General features: G+C 40.9%; 2 protein-coding genes across 4 annotated transcripts; both read right to left on the reverse strand.

Moving 5' to 3' along the window:
* LOC8085159 (oxygen-dependent coproporphyrinogen-III oxidase, chloroplastic) lies at positions 1,386-3,974 on the reverse strand. The gene is made up of 8 exons (XM_002445172.2): positions 3,528-3,974; positions 3,224-3,299; positions 3,028-3,122; positions 2,779-2,862; positions 2,477-2,564; positions 2,221-2,345; positions 2,042-2,140; positions 1,386-1,713 (listed from the first exon to the last, which is right to left on the reverse strand). Exons 1-8 carry the CDS (start codon positions 3,933-3,935, stop codon positions 1,645-1,647), a joined length of 1,044 nt encoding a protein of 347 aa, XP_002445217.1. The 5' UTR covers positions 3,936-3,974; the 3' UTR covers positions 1,386-1,644.
* On the reverse strand, positions 6,136-8,615 carry LOC8085160 (B3 domain-containing protein Os06g0194400). Of its 3 annotated transcripts, XR_002454770.1 has the most exons (8): positions 8,344-8,615; positions 8,139-8,249; positions 7,970-8,001; positions 7,704-7,866; positions 7,397-7,603; positions 7,214-7,296; positions 6,719-6,801; positions 6,136-6,385 (listed from the first exon to the last, which is right to left on the reverse strand). XR_002454770.1 is itself a non-coding variant. In XM_021464545.1 (7 exons), exons 1-6 carry the CDS (start codon positions 8,476-8,478, stop codon positions 7,252-7,254), a joined length of 693 nt encoding a protein of 230 aa, XP_021320220.1. In that variant the 5' UTR covers positions 8,479-8,614; the 3' UTR covers positions 6,136-6,412; positions 7,214-7,251. The 3 variants fall into 3 exon arrangements, 2 of the variants coding, with proteins under 2 accessions (XP_021320220.1, XP_002445218.1); XM_021464545.1 differs by lacking the exon at positions 6,719-6,801 and having other exon boundaries at positions 6,136-6,412; positions 8,344-8,614; XM_002445173.2 differs by lacking the exon at positions 6,719-6,801 and having other exon boundaries at positions 8,344-8,612.

Consider the following 12,542-nt stretch of genomic DNA (forward strand, 5'->3'; position numbering starts at 1 on the left):
ACTTTCAGCCCCATTATGAAGCCCTCTACCATTCAGTATCGCCCGAGGAATACTGAAAAAGGTGTTTCACCTTGTGAAGGCCTTGCTAGAAGTGCGAGGATTAATTTCCATGTATAGCTGCATAAATGGAATGTTATCGTTACATAGATGGATAATCTGACAGATCCTCATTTGCCAATTTGTCCAACCAATTTTTGGCCCGGCCCGTGCAATTTGGTACTGGCACCCATTTAGCCGTGATTAGCCGTAGGCCTGGATATCGAGCCAGCTCGGCTCGTTAGTATTCTAGTTCGGCTCGACTCGTTACACTAACGAGCTAGAACAGCAGCTCGGCTCGGCTCGCTAAGTAGCTTGAGCAGCTCGTTTTGGCTCGTGAACCAAACATCAAAAACACATTACAGCAAGATGCAACTGAGCAACAAGCCAAGAAACAAAATAAACGATCCACAATTTAACTGGTAGACAAGAAACAAGCCAAGAATATATCAAACCATCCATTGATCCACAATTTGTAAAGTTTAAAGGCAGCCCACTGCGCACCACAAGTCCAAGACCATTACATAATTTATCATCCATACAAAATTCATCAAAGATTGGGCTGGACCAAGGTCACCACATGGAGCATGGGATGCACGACCATATGGCCATATGGGCCAAGCTAATTTGAGTTTTGGCTTGTGAATTTACTAGCTCATACGAGCTAACGAGCTGCTCGCGAGCTAGCTCGAGCTGGCTCGTTATAAAACGAGCTAGCTCATTATAAAACAAGCTGGCTTGTTAAGAAACGAGTCGAGCTCGAGCCGAGCCATTAACAAGCGAGTCGAGCGAGCTACCGAGTTTCGAGTTTTTCGTCCAGGCTTAATTAACCGTGACAAATGCATTGGGTCTCCCACAGTTGTCCAGCAAGCCAAATCCTCAGCCGACCACTGATACTTTGACTGACATTGAATAAATTTAACAACATGTGGGTCCTCTATGTCATGCTCACTGTTTTCAGAAACAATATGTCATAATGCAGTCAAAGACCATCTTTTAGCTCTAGTTTGGGCGTTTGGCTATGGCTAGTAACACAACTTTGGCTTGGTCACAAACCAAACACTACTTTGTAGCCCCCCATTTGGCCGATGGCCAATATTTGGTTAGGCATGTTGACCTCTGAAACCCCAAATAAGACTCTTTGGGCAGAGCACTATTGTGAATTGTGATGTGTATGCAAGAATATGTAGCATTTTCCAGATCAAATTTGGACTGATCACACGCAGAGAACCACTAGATATGCTATGAGAAGTACTTCGAGTACGTTCCTGTCAATTTTGTGGTCAAAACTAAAACTTTTGCTCAGTAAAAATTTATTTGTAGAGGGTATTTTTATTTAAAGTGAGGTCTAAACAGAAAAAAAAAACAGTTACCTCAATTATGTCTTCTACAAAATATTTGTACCGTTTCACCTCACATTTTTTTCATTGAGATTCCTAACTCTATAAATCTATGTCAAAAGCAGTAGGATGGCATATATGTTGTATGTAAAATATTTGCTAAGGTCGCTCAAGAAAATCACACTAGCTGTAAAAGAAAAATCCACATACAAGATCAAAGTGGTCTATTAACATTAAGGTGAAGAAAGGGCAAGCACTTCTGAACAGGTCAGATCCATTCCCTTGGATTTATGCACGTGTCAAGAAGTTTCCACTCTTCACTCCCTACTTCTGGTTTCTGTAAACAAATAGCATATTAGAAACTTGCCCAAATTTAAGGCACAACAGAATGGAAATGGTAAAAAAAAAATATAACAACTTCCTCCATTCAAATGATTCGCCATAATACAGTATAATTAAATACTAAATTGCAACTGCGTATTTCGAAACTATCCATTCTTTCATCAATATTCTACAGCCTTAGAACAGCAAGAACCAAATTCAAACCAGAACATGTGTTTCAGAACGATCAAAAAATTACTTTGTTTCATTGTTCTAGTGCCTTAGAACAGCAAGAACCAGACATCTTAGCAATTGTGGGTGAGTAAGATAGCTTCTCAGCTTACATGATCATACTCCCACCGTGCGGTAAGAGGAAGAGAAACAAGGATACTCTCAATCCGCCCCCCAGTCTTCAGCCCAAATGTGGTTCCTCGATCATAAACCTTCATGAAAAGCAAGTGTAAGAGGCACAGAAGAGTTGAAAACACCAAGAATAAAATCCTCTGAATGTAAAGGCACTCACAAGGTTAAATTCCACATAGCGACCTCTACGTAGCTGTTGCCATGCTTTGTGCTCCTCAGTAAACAGAGTGTCTTTGCGACGTTCTATGATGGGTATATATGCAGGAAGAACTGAGTCTGCGCAATCTGCAGAGATGAAAGAAAGGCAACTCAACAGACGCAATAGAAGTGATGATTGCCATGCACTCAAGTGATGAATTTAAATCAAGATCCCCTTTAATCAACAATACTACAAGAGATGGTATGAGTTATGACACCTGTGGCAAAGCGAAGAAGTGTTTCTTGATCATAGTCATTAAGATCGTCAAAAAATATTCCTCCCACCCCACGTCGCTCACCACGATGCTGCAGTCAAAGACAAATAATCATCTCCATGACTTGTTCTGGCGAATAGATATACATGACAACGATTGGCCAATGTTCAATAAGAAGACCAAGCATAATAGCATTTTTTTCAGATGACTGAATCAAATCAACCATGAGATCTGCCATGTGTTAAAAAAGTGAAAAAAAAAACACAAGAATCAGTAGCATCAAATAAACAGCTGGACAAACTAACCTTGATATAAAAATAGTCATCACACCACTTTTTGAATCTAGGGTAAAAGCTAGGATCATAGCTATCACACACTTGTTTCTGAACCTGAAAGGATCCAATAAAGCACAAGTGAGTTATGCACCAAACATACAGCAACTTAACAAACGTCAACACAACTTTGCACAAGCTGATTTTGGCCAAATTAAAGCATAGACATAGCTGGATCTATATTTATGTTCTAAACAAGTGGAGAAGAAGGTCTTGACATACAGAATGGAAGTGCTTGATATCCTCTTCAATGATATACGAAGGCGTCAGGTCAGTACCACCTCCAAACCACCACTGCCTAGGTGCACCAGGAGCATCTGCAAAGAATGGTGCATCATCCACAATAGTATACGATATTGCGCTTAAGTTCAGGAAATGTAACAATTTGGTTCATTCCAATTGTCATCACATGTAGTACCTTTAGGTGCCTCTGTTTCGAAATACCGGTAGTTGAAATGCATTGTTGGAGCAAACGGGTTTACTGGATGGATGACCTGACAAGCAAAACAAGAACCTAGTACTGAATTCCAAAAGACAAATCGCACATTTGTTTTCTCCAAATTTTTCCAAAGTATAAGAAATTTTCTTAACTTGGATGGTGCTGTACTGAATTTCTGAACATTTCAAAGATAACATGGGTGACACGGCAAATTGCTGGAAAACGCAAGCTTTGAACACCGCTATCGGTTTGAGATAATGCTGCGAGCAGGAATCTTACTTACCGAGCTGATACCAGCCGCAAAGAAGGGCACTGGCCCCGCCTTGTCCCCTCCAGCCGCCGCCGCCGCGGCGGCTTCAGGTCTCGCCGCGCGGTATGCCTCTGGAGGCATAACTCCATAGACCACAGAGACATTCACTGCAGCTTTCTCGAACACACGGCCGCCCTGGAGGACACGGCTAATACCGCCGCCGCCGCCAGGACGTGTCCAAGCGTCCTCCCGAAATAGCGCGCCTCCGCCGCCGCCGTTGCTTGTGCCGCTGCCCTCGACCGCCTCGAGCTCCGCGCAGACATCCGCCTGCACGCGCCGGATCATGCGCTCGAACCTAGCGCGCGCTGACTCAGGGGACGCCCCCTCCTCACCCCGGAGGAAGGTTGCCGGCGCCGCAGGCTCCGACGTTCCCCCCTCCATGAAAGCGGTACCGAGGAGAGTTATCTATTCCAGGATTTATTCTTATCCAGTCATCATCAACATTAAAACAGGACATTATATTTCTTACAGTAAAGAGCAACTACAGCCCAAATCTCTAAATTAAGCCCTTAAATTTTTATTTACATGCTATGATAAAAAAAAGTAGAGGCTCAAATTAAGACCCAATTCCAACCCACACCTCCTAAACAAGTAGGATAGGGGTTCTTAGATGTGAGGGACTGAAACTAAATATAATTTAGGAGGGCATAGAAAATGGAAGCCTAAGTAGGAGGTGGGTTAGAGTTGATTTTTTTTTATCAAATCCCTATATTTACAATAGGGACTTGTTTAGAAGGTGGGTTGATACCAGAACGAATAATTAAATTGAACTAAATCACTACACAAGGGTAGTTCATTTTATTTTAGAGTTAAAACAAATGAACTTGCATAAGCAAAGCTGTGATTCTGAAACACCAACCTACAGCAAGTCATATAAACAGTAGTTAATACATTGAGCCTGTTCGCTGTTTTAAAAAGTCATGATTAAAAATATTATTCGCTAATAGAAACAGTAAGGCTTATAAGACAAGCGTAGATCACCATATAACTGTTTTTTAATCCTCAAAGATTTTATTAAGTTGAAGATGTTTGAGGATTGTATTAAGCACATGGCCCATGTGAAGATCACCATTAGAGTAAGTATAATAGTAAACTATAGTTGATTAAATGCTAAAGTGAAAGAGAGAGAGGAGAAGTAGACTGGTTGAGCCACACCAACTAAAAACGTTGTGTTACAAAATATCTCAACTGAAGTGATCTCATCCGATTCCTCGAATTAGGCCTTGTTTAGATCCAAAAACTTTTTGGATTTTGACACTGTCGTTTTTATTTGACAAACATTGTCCAATTATGAAGTAACTAGGCTTAAAAACTTCGTCTCGTGATTTACAGATAAACTGTACAATTAGTTATTTTTTTATCTATATTTAATATTCTATATATGTGGCGTAAGATTCGATGTAATGGAGAATTTCATAAAGTTTTGGGTTTTCTTCGATCCTATCTCCATGACCTCAACGACTCCGTACGTGTGATTGTGTGAAGACTTCCTGTGAAGACCGCGAGTTTCCTCCACGACCTGAAGGTGGCTCGTGGTTGTCTGCGCGGGGAGAGTTTCCCTTCCCTGATTTTGATTTTGTGTATATATATCCTTATGATCAATGAAATATACAACCGAGTTCATTTTACATTTGCTCTCTTTGTTCCTCACAATTACACACAATATATTGTAACAAAGATAAGTGAGTCATATATTAATAGTAAAGAGCTAACTATTATATAGGTAGACTAAATAAAGGCTATAAAAAATCTTACAGCTAGCAAGTCAGCTGTATTATTAGCTTTGCTTCTAGTCCCTAGTATATGTGGAGAACAAATGCGGTCTAATCAATCATTCAAACAGAACAAGCAACTAAGATCTTGTTTAGATACGAAAAGTTTTTAGATTTTGACACTATAGCACTTTCGTTTTTATTTGACAAACATTGTCTAATTATGAAGTAACTAGACTTAAAAGATTCATCTCGCGATTTACAAACAAACTGTGCAATTAGTTTTTGTTTTCGTCTATATTTAATACAACATGCATGTGCCGGAAGATTCGATGTGACGAAAAATCTTGAAAAGTTTTTGGGGTGAACTAAACAAGGCCTAAATCAGATTGACAGATATTAAATATTTCAGGTATATACTTGAAGATATCAACTCGCCCAAGTGTTCCTTCACCCTTTACAGAACCTGATACTTGATTAAACTAGATGGAAGCAGGACTGATTGCCAGAGCAGAGCTCAAACCGTCAAATATCAACAACTGCTTCGCTTTTTCTTTTTTCTTTTTTTTTATCTGAAACAAGTCAGATCAAGTATACGGGGATGAAGGTGCTTGCTTAAACTAGATGCTCCTAATCATGGTCTGGCAACCTCTTGTAGAAATACTATTAGTTTCGCTGCTTCTAGGGTGCACCTTGCAATCTTATCTAGCTTCTGTGAACTGTTTGAATTTGTCTATACCACTATTTTTATTGTTTCTATTTGAAGTTTCTGCTTCAGTTTCAAAGAAGCCAATTGACAAGATCATATGTCTGTACATTAGCACCACAAAGCCAATAATGGTGGTCAATTGCCAGATTGAACACTGGAATGGATCCAAGAGAAACAAGGACGAGCATCGATCATTTACAAAATGAGGCCAATTGCCATCAACATCCCCTTACATAGTGCAGGTTGCTGAACCGTGCAAGTGGTAAAGCCCAAGAAGTACACAAATTAGCCATTGGTAGATACTGGGTTATGTAAACAATTATACATCAGCTAACTTTCTGCCACCCAAAAGGTTCAACACACCCAGCAATTTCCAGATGTGAGCTTGTCCAAGGCACCCACCTCCATAACTGAGTAAAGGTGGAAAAAAAGGAAACCTGTTAACATCATAACAGTCATTCATCATTCTGTAAATTGTGCAATATTCACTAATACAAAGTAGTCAGAAGTCAAACAAGGAGAGTCACTTACAATGGAAGTACAGTGTAGTTATAAAAAACACCTCTTTTGGTTCAATTGTGGACTTCTCAAATTATGAATAGGCAGTCATTGTGCCAAGTTATTAGTGTTTCCAACAACAGCTAAGGCAATATGCCTTCCGATAAAAACTAAACAAACCAGCTATCTTGCTAAAATTACAGGAAAAAGTAACTTTTTACAAAAGAGAAAGGACAGAAATAAACCTGTGTAAAAGGTGGAGCACAGAGTTCAGAAATGAAATTGTGTAAAAGGTGGATCACAGAGTTCAAATACCGATGAAATGTATCTGGAAAGGAAAGAGGCAATGGGTAGGAAGAATCTGATTGTACAGTAAATAAATCGACAAGTTTCAAAGAGTCAACAGACCATCTAGAGCTCAGTTCATGCACTGTTTACATTCCTATTAGGCATTGATCAAATAGCTTGGACAAAAGGAATCCATCCACCCAAAATATATTGTTTTTTGTTCTAGAAAAAAATATATTGGTTTTGTAATGTGTTTATTTTGAGAGATCAAGATAATCTCACTAAAGTAGCATAGCATTTTCACAGTTGATGGTGGTGAGATTATATGCATTGAAGTTTGTTGATCAAAAGCTAAAAGTCCAAACCCAATGTGGAAATGGGAGAATTTGACAAACAATAGAAAGCATAAAACACTCATTCAACCATTTCAAACAATGAAGGTCAAATTTTACCTGTGCTCCAATCACCACGTTACAAGCTACTAGTTTCATCAATCCTCATTTTCATAGTAAGAACTTGCTCTAATTATGTAGACCTGCTCCATTACCACAACAGAAATTGCTTGGTCAGCATTACAATACTATACAATTAGATCTTAAGAAAGATAGATGGTACTGGAACAACATGTCACTCACCTTGAACTTAGTCCTCTCAATCAGCTGGAAGACCAAGCAATCTCCATCAACCAGCTTGTGCTGGATGGCGAACCCTCTCCATCCACCGCTGAGGCCCTTCTTCATTGCGAGGTAGAGCGTGTTGGACTCGACATCATCCTCATCCACCAGGGTGATCGTCTCGTCGCGCTTGGGCAGGTGCTTCCGGCAGAAACCAGTCGGCAGGCCCTGCAATTTGCAAGTCCACAAAACAAGAATTTACCTCGTGGGGGATGAATAACAATCGAAAACAGCAGGACGTGCCCAACTGAAGCTTCCGCTACTTTACCAGCCAGAAGCCCCCGGTGACATGGGACTGGGTCATGGGCTTGATGAACAAGGGGAACCTGGAGTCCAGCTCTTGCTCAAGATCCTCCGCCTTAGAGATGGTGTAGCTCCTCGCCTCGTCGGTCGCGTACACCCGGTTGGCCAGATCCTTTCTTCCGTACGTCCTGCAACTCAACAACGAAGACAAACAAAACCAAACCAAAATTAATGGTCTACATACAACTCTTGCGTCCTGACTGATTGGCGAGAATGAATGCAAGAGCGTACCTCCTAATCCTCCTCGCGAAAGCAGGAACCTCCTGCACAGACACAGATCAAAGACGAAATCCCTGGATCAGTTCGTTTTCAGAGCCGCGATTTGTTCTAGGAGGAAGCAAGGGGAAAAGATGAAATCTTTCGTGATTTCGATGAGAAATAGAAACCCTTTCACACCAACCTCGCGGTACGCGGGCTTATCGGGGAGGTTGGCGACTCTGCCGGACCGCCGTAGTGGCTGCATCACGGCGTCGGCGGCGTCAAGCGGCACCCGCGCCTTCCGCTTCTTGACCTGCAGGAATTCCGATTGGGATATATAAAGTAAGAAAACAAGACATGGAACGACGCAAGAAAGAACGCGGCCATCATGGGACACCGGGACACACCGGCGAGGGCTTGGCGGCGGCGGCGGCCTCTCTGACGGCGGCGGAGAGGTGGTGGAGCTGCAGCTCCTCCAACTTCCGCTTGTTCGCCTCCACCTGCCTCCGCCGCTGCTCCTCGTACGCCGTCGCCTCCGCCATCTCCCTCCCCTCTCTCGCCTCTGTTCCCCGCTTCGGTTTCTTTGTGGTGTGGGTAGTTTCCGAAATCCGAAGGCGAACGGAATGGAGGAGCAGAGCAGCCGAGGCGGCGCAGCAGAGAAAAGGGGATGCGGGGCGCTCGGAGAGAGGCTTCGTTCTCCTATTTGCATAGACCCGGTCCATGGACTGGTTGCGTTCCAGCCCACTAGTGTAGTGGATGCGGTTGATGGGTATGGTGTATGGACCAGGTGCACGCAGGAGGTAGTAGAAGAAGAAGGGCTCCGAGATTCAAATTTTGTGCTCTGCAGACGAGGGGGTACTGTTGAGGTTTTTGAGGAAGTCCCGAAGTGGGGAGCACGGGCGGATTTAGATCCGTGGGGGCCCACCTGTCAATTTCACATTACGTGTTTGTTGATGGCCAAGCATGCATACATACATACTCCGGAGTAACACAAGTTTATTTTAGATGGCTCTTAAATCCTCTATATCACAATTGTAGCTTTCCACTTGTGTCACAAATACTTCCAACTTTAATTAACTAAGGAAATGAGAGCCTATTTACTTAAGCTTATCTGCCGAATCTGTCATCCAGTGTTTTTCTCTCATAGTAAATCAGTGATTGTAATATCTTTTCTGCTAAGGGAACAGGCTCCTCATTATTATGCTTCAATAATATAAGTTCAGCAACAAGTTATGGTAAATGCTAATACTTGGCTATAGACTAAACTTGATCAATGTGTTGTCCTCTCGAATGAAAATAGTTGCTTAGTTGGCTATATAAACGCTCTCCGTATGTTGAGTGATAGCATATTTGAAGAAAGCGATGTGAAGAATCTTTTTATTTGTTTACTTCTTGTACATAATAAAGTTCATTAGTCGTAGAATGTGTGCCATAATTTGCAAGAGAAAGCAATAGTCCTGATCCGAACATAAGGGGAAAATATTCTAAAAGTAATTAGAGTTTCTTCGATAATACTTTATCTGAACCTTGATTTGGTGAAGCCTAAAAAACTTGATTAGATCAAAAGATCTTTGCTATCATTATCGTAGGAAAAGAAAGATAGTAATGTTTTAATATTATTTTCACACGCTAGAAGAGATGTGAAAGTACATAAACATGAGGTATCTAGTTTTCAAATTATTGTAACATTTGGACAAAAAGAGTACGATATACGCCAATCAGTCAACTCATTTCCCCCCAAGCAGGCCAGCAAAACACATACTTCTTCTGTCCCTTTTTAATTGTCGCCGTTGGTGGGAGTGCCACAAGTTTGACTCGATTTGTAGAAAATACGTGCAACATTTGTATCTTCAAATAAATTTGTTAAAAAACTAGATTCAAAAACCTTTCTAATGATACTAATTATGTATTATAAATATTAATATTTTTTAATATATAAATGTCGATAGTTGTTTTTCGGGAAGCACAAGCGACAATTAAAAAGGGACGGAGGGAGTAGTTCATATGCGCGGGTATAGCCACATATAAGACAACTTGGTTAATAAACAATCTAGGTTTTGAAGCGACTTATATTGTCCAATCTCTAGCTTATTGATAAACATTTTTAGCTTATATAATCCATCTTATAGCCATGAAAATGTGAAAAATCTAGCACTTATAAATTGAATCTATACAAAGTTTCCTTTTTAATAAAAAAAAGAAACTATACGGTATATATGTGCATTGGTGGATTTAGGCCGCACAATTAAATGGGACTTGCTACTTCTCTTTGTTCAATTTGTGGGTCTATTTCTTTTCTCTTTTTTGTGTCTTTCCGTTTGCTTGACTGATAAGTCATGACTAAAAATATTGTTAGCTGATTTATTATAAGAAAAAAATATTATTGGATGTTTGATAGATTTAACAGATAATCTCAAGCGAACAAACTGAAACTTCTCTATTGTCCTCCTCTTCTTCAACCATATATATTAAAAAAAAGGTTGGAGGTGCTTTGGGGGTGAGGTGCTCCTGCCCCGCGCTGGATCTGCCTCTTTTGTATGTGATTCACTGGTAAACATTGCCACTCATGATTACGAGGCCATTCCTAAGGTGTTGATGACAATTTGTTCACCATATCTTTAGTAGAAATTCACATGCTTGGTAGGACAAGATGTGGTAGGCTCTAATGATGGCGTAGAACCAACATTCTTGAGAAAGACTATTTCATGACATCGCATTAGACCTAAATATTTTGTAGGCCAAATTGAGCTGAAAAAAGCCCAAACTTGGGTATAAATATAATGGTTTCGATAAAATTTTGTTCATCTATATGTATTTTAGAATTGATGGCCAGATGGCCAAAGTAGAAGAAATCGAACAAGTCATGCATATACATATTTTTTTTCCTCAACCGTGAATAAAAATGCTATCCCAGGCCGACATTGTTCGACACTGTTTACAACATTGTTCATATACTTGTTCAACCACGAATAAATCAATGCTCTTTTTTTCAGGGAAAAGAGGGATCTTTATTTAGCTAGCACAACGATTAGAATCATAATTCAAGAAGTCAACAACACAAGTAGACGCTTGCCTCAACCAAGTCGCACTATGGACATTCCGTCTAGGTAAATGAGCAAGTTCATGAGCAACACTATTACAATCCCTCTTGATCTTTTTAATCTTCTATTCGGGCAGCAGCTGCAAATATTCTTTAGCTTCAAGGATGGTCCAGCGGAGCACTGACCTGTCCTCTCTGCCGTCTTCTAAAGTAGCGACCAATTTGGCTGAATGAGACTCCAAAATAGTTGGTCCCGGACACCACTGTGAAGCTAGCCGTAGACCATCCACGCACGCCTATCCTTCGGCTTCATCTAACGAGGCACATCGAAGCAGGACATGCCATGCCATTAGGAGGACCTCGCCCTTGTGATTCATGATCACAACTCCAACACTGGCTTCACCAGTAGCATTCACAAAGGAGGCATCAACGTTAACTTTAATCCAACAAGCTGGAGGAACTTCCCAACTTTGGTTTATGGCCGGTGTACTGTTGAGCCGGGACTTAGCAACCCAACACTTCGCGTTGCCTTTTCCATCAAGAGACTCATGTTGACTAACCTGCAACAGTGTATCTCTATAATTAAGCAAGAAGAAGACTAATTCAGAGATGGAGGTAGACCCTGAGTTGTGTGTGGCATTATTATGTAGCGACCAGGCTCTCTATAGTATGAGAATGATTAGGTCTCCTTGCTCCCGAGTATATTTATCCAGCATCAGTAACAACCAATCAAGTCTTGTCTTCCTCAACAACATCTCATCAGGAATTGGCCAATGCTCCCGCATGGCGCATCGAGGATTTCTTGCTTGTGGGTACTCCACTGTGGCATGGTAGCTGTCCACCACAGCGTATTTGCATAACGGGCATTGCAAATCCATCTCAAGCTTCCTAATAAAATTTGTTTTCTGTGTCGGTAGTATGTCTCTTGCTAAATTTCAAGCGAAGATGCGGACTTTTTGGTGGGACGACAGTGTTCCACACCCTGCTCCATATATAGCTTACGCTCACCATCAGGTGTCGAGCTCGTCGCCGTTGCCCGTGGGCTTTCCTACAGACTTAGGCCTAAGCGATAGGCGCTGCGAACAGTGAAGATTCCTGATTTTTCATGGAACCACGCTAGGACATCCTCCGTCCGCCGCTCTAGTAATTTAATCTATGCAATAGCCTCAGCGTCCGCCAGATTAAAAAAACGTTGTAATCTTGCCATAATTCTATCCCCAATGGTCAAGCATCGTTCGGTATTATTCACGTACTGCTAAGAGCACTCTCAATGCAGAAACTATCGTGATTTCTATAGACATTAATTATAGTGCCACCTAAGTATTTTGTTGATGTGGCAAGAGAGTTATTAAAGAGAAAGAGCAAAAATCATAGAAACTGTTAGAAACTATGTCTACACAAAATTCAAGACATGAAGTGATATGATTACCTAAGAATGGAGAGAAAATAAATGTAATTGGGTAAAAAAATATTCTATAGAAACTATCCGTTGGGACCATAGTTTTTATATATAGTATCTATAAAAATTAATACGTATAGAAACTACATGTAGTTTCTAGCATTGGG

Source organism: Sorghum bicolor, chromosome 7, assembly GCF_000003195.3.
Source record: "Sorghum bicolor cultivar BTx623 chromosome 7, Sorghum_bicolor_NCBIv3, whole genome shotgun sequence".
Lineage (NCBI taxonomy): Eukaryota > Viridiplantae > Streptophyta > Magnoliopsida > Poales > Poaceae > Sorghum > Sorghum bicolor.

Excerpts from the sequence above, each read along its gene's own strand:
- LOC8085159 (XM_002445172.2), bottom strand. The coding sequence starts at position 3,935 with ATGGAGGGGGGAACGTCGGAGCCTGCGGCGCCGGCAACCTTCCTCCGG. Across the intron at positions 2,346-2,476 it reads ACTTCTTCGCTTTGCCACAG|ATTGCGCAGACTCAGTTCTT; the intron begins GTGTCATAACTC and ends TCATCTCTGCAG. Across the intron at positions 1,714-2,041 it reads CACGGTGGGAGTATGATCAT|AAACCAGAAGTAGGGAGTGA; the intron begins GTAAGCTGAGAA and ends ATTTGTTTACAG.
- LOC8085160 (XM_021464545.1), bottom strand. The coding sequence starts at position 8,478 with ATGGCGGAGGCGACGGCGTACGAGGAGCAGCGGCGGAGGCAGGTGGAG. Across the intron at positions 8,002-8,138 it reads ATAAGCCCGCGTACCGCGAG|GAGGTTCCTGCTTTCGCGAG; the intron begins GTTGGTGTGAAA and ends GTGTCTGTGCAG. Across the intron at positions 7,604-7,703 it reads TCACCGGGGGCTTCTGGCTG|GGCCTGCCGACTGGTTTCTG; the intron begins GTAAAGTAGCGG and ends TGCAAATTGCAG.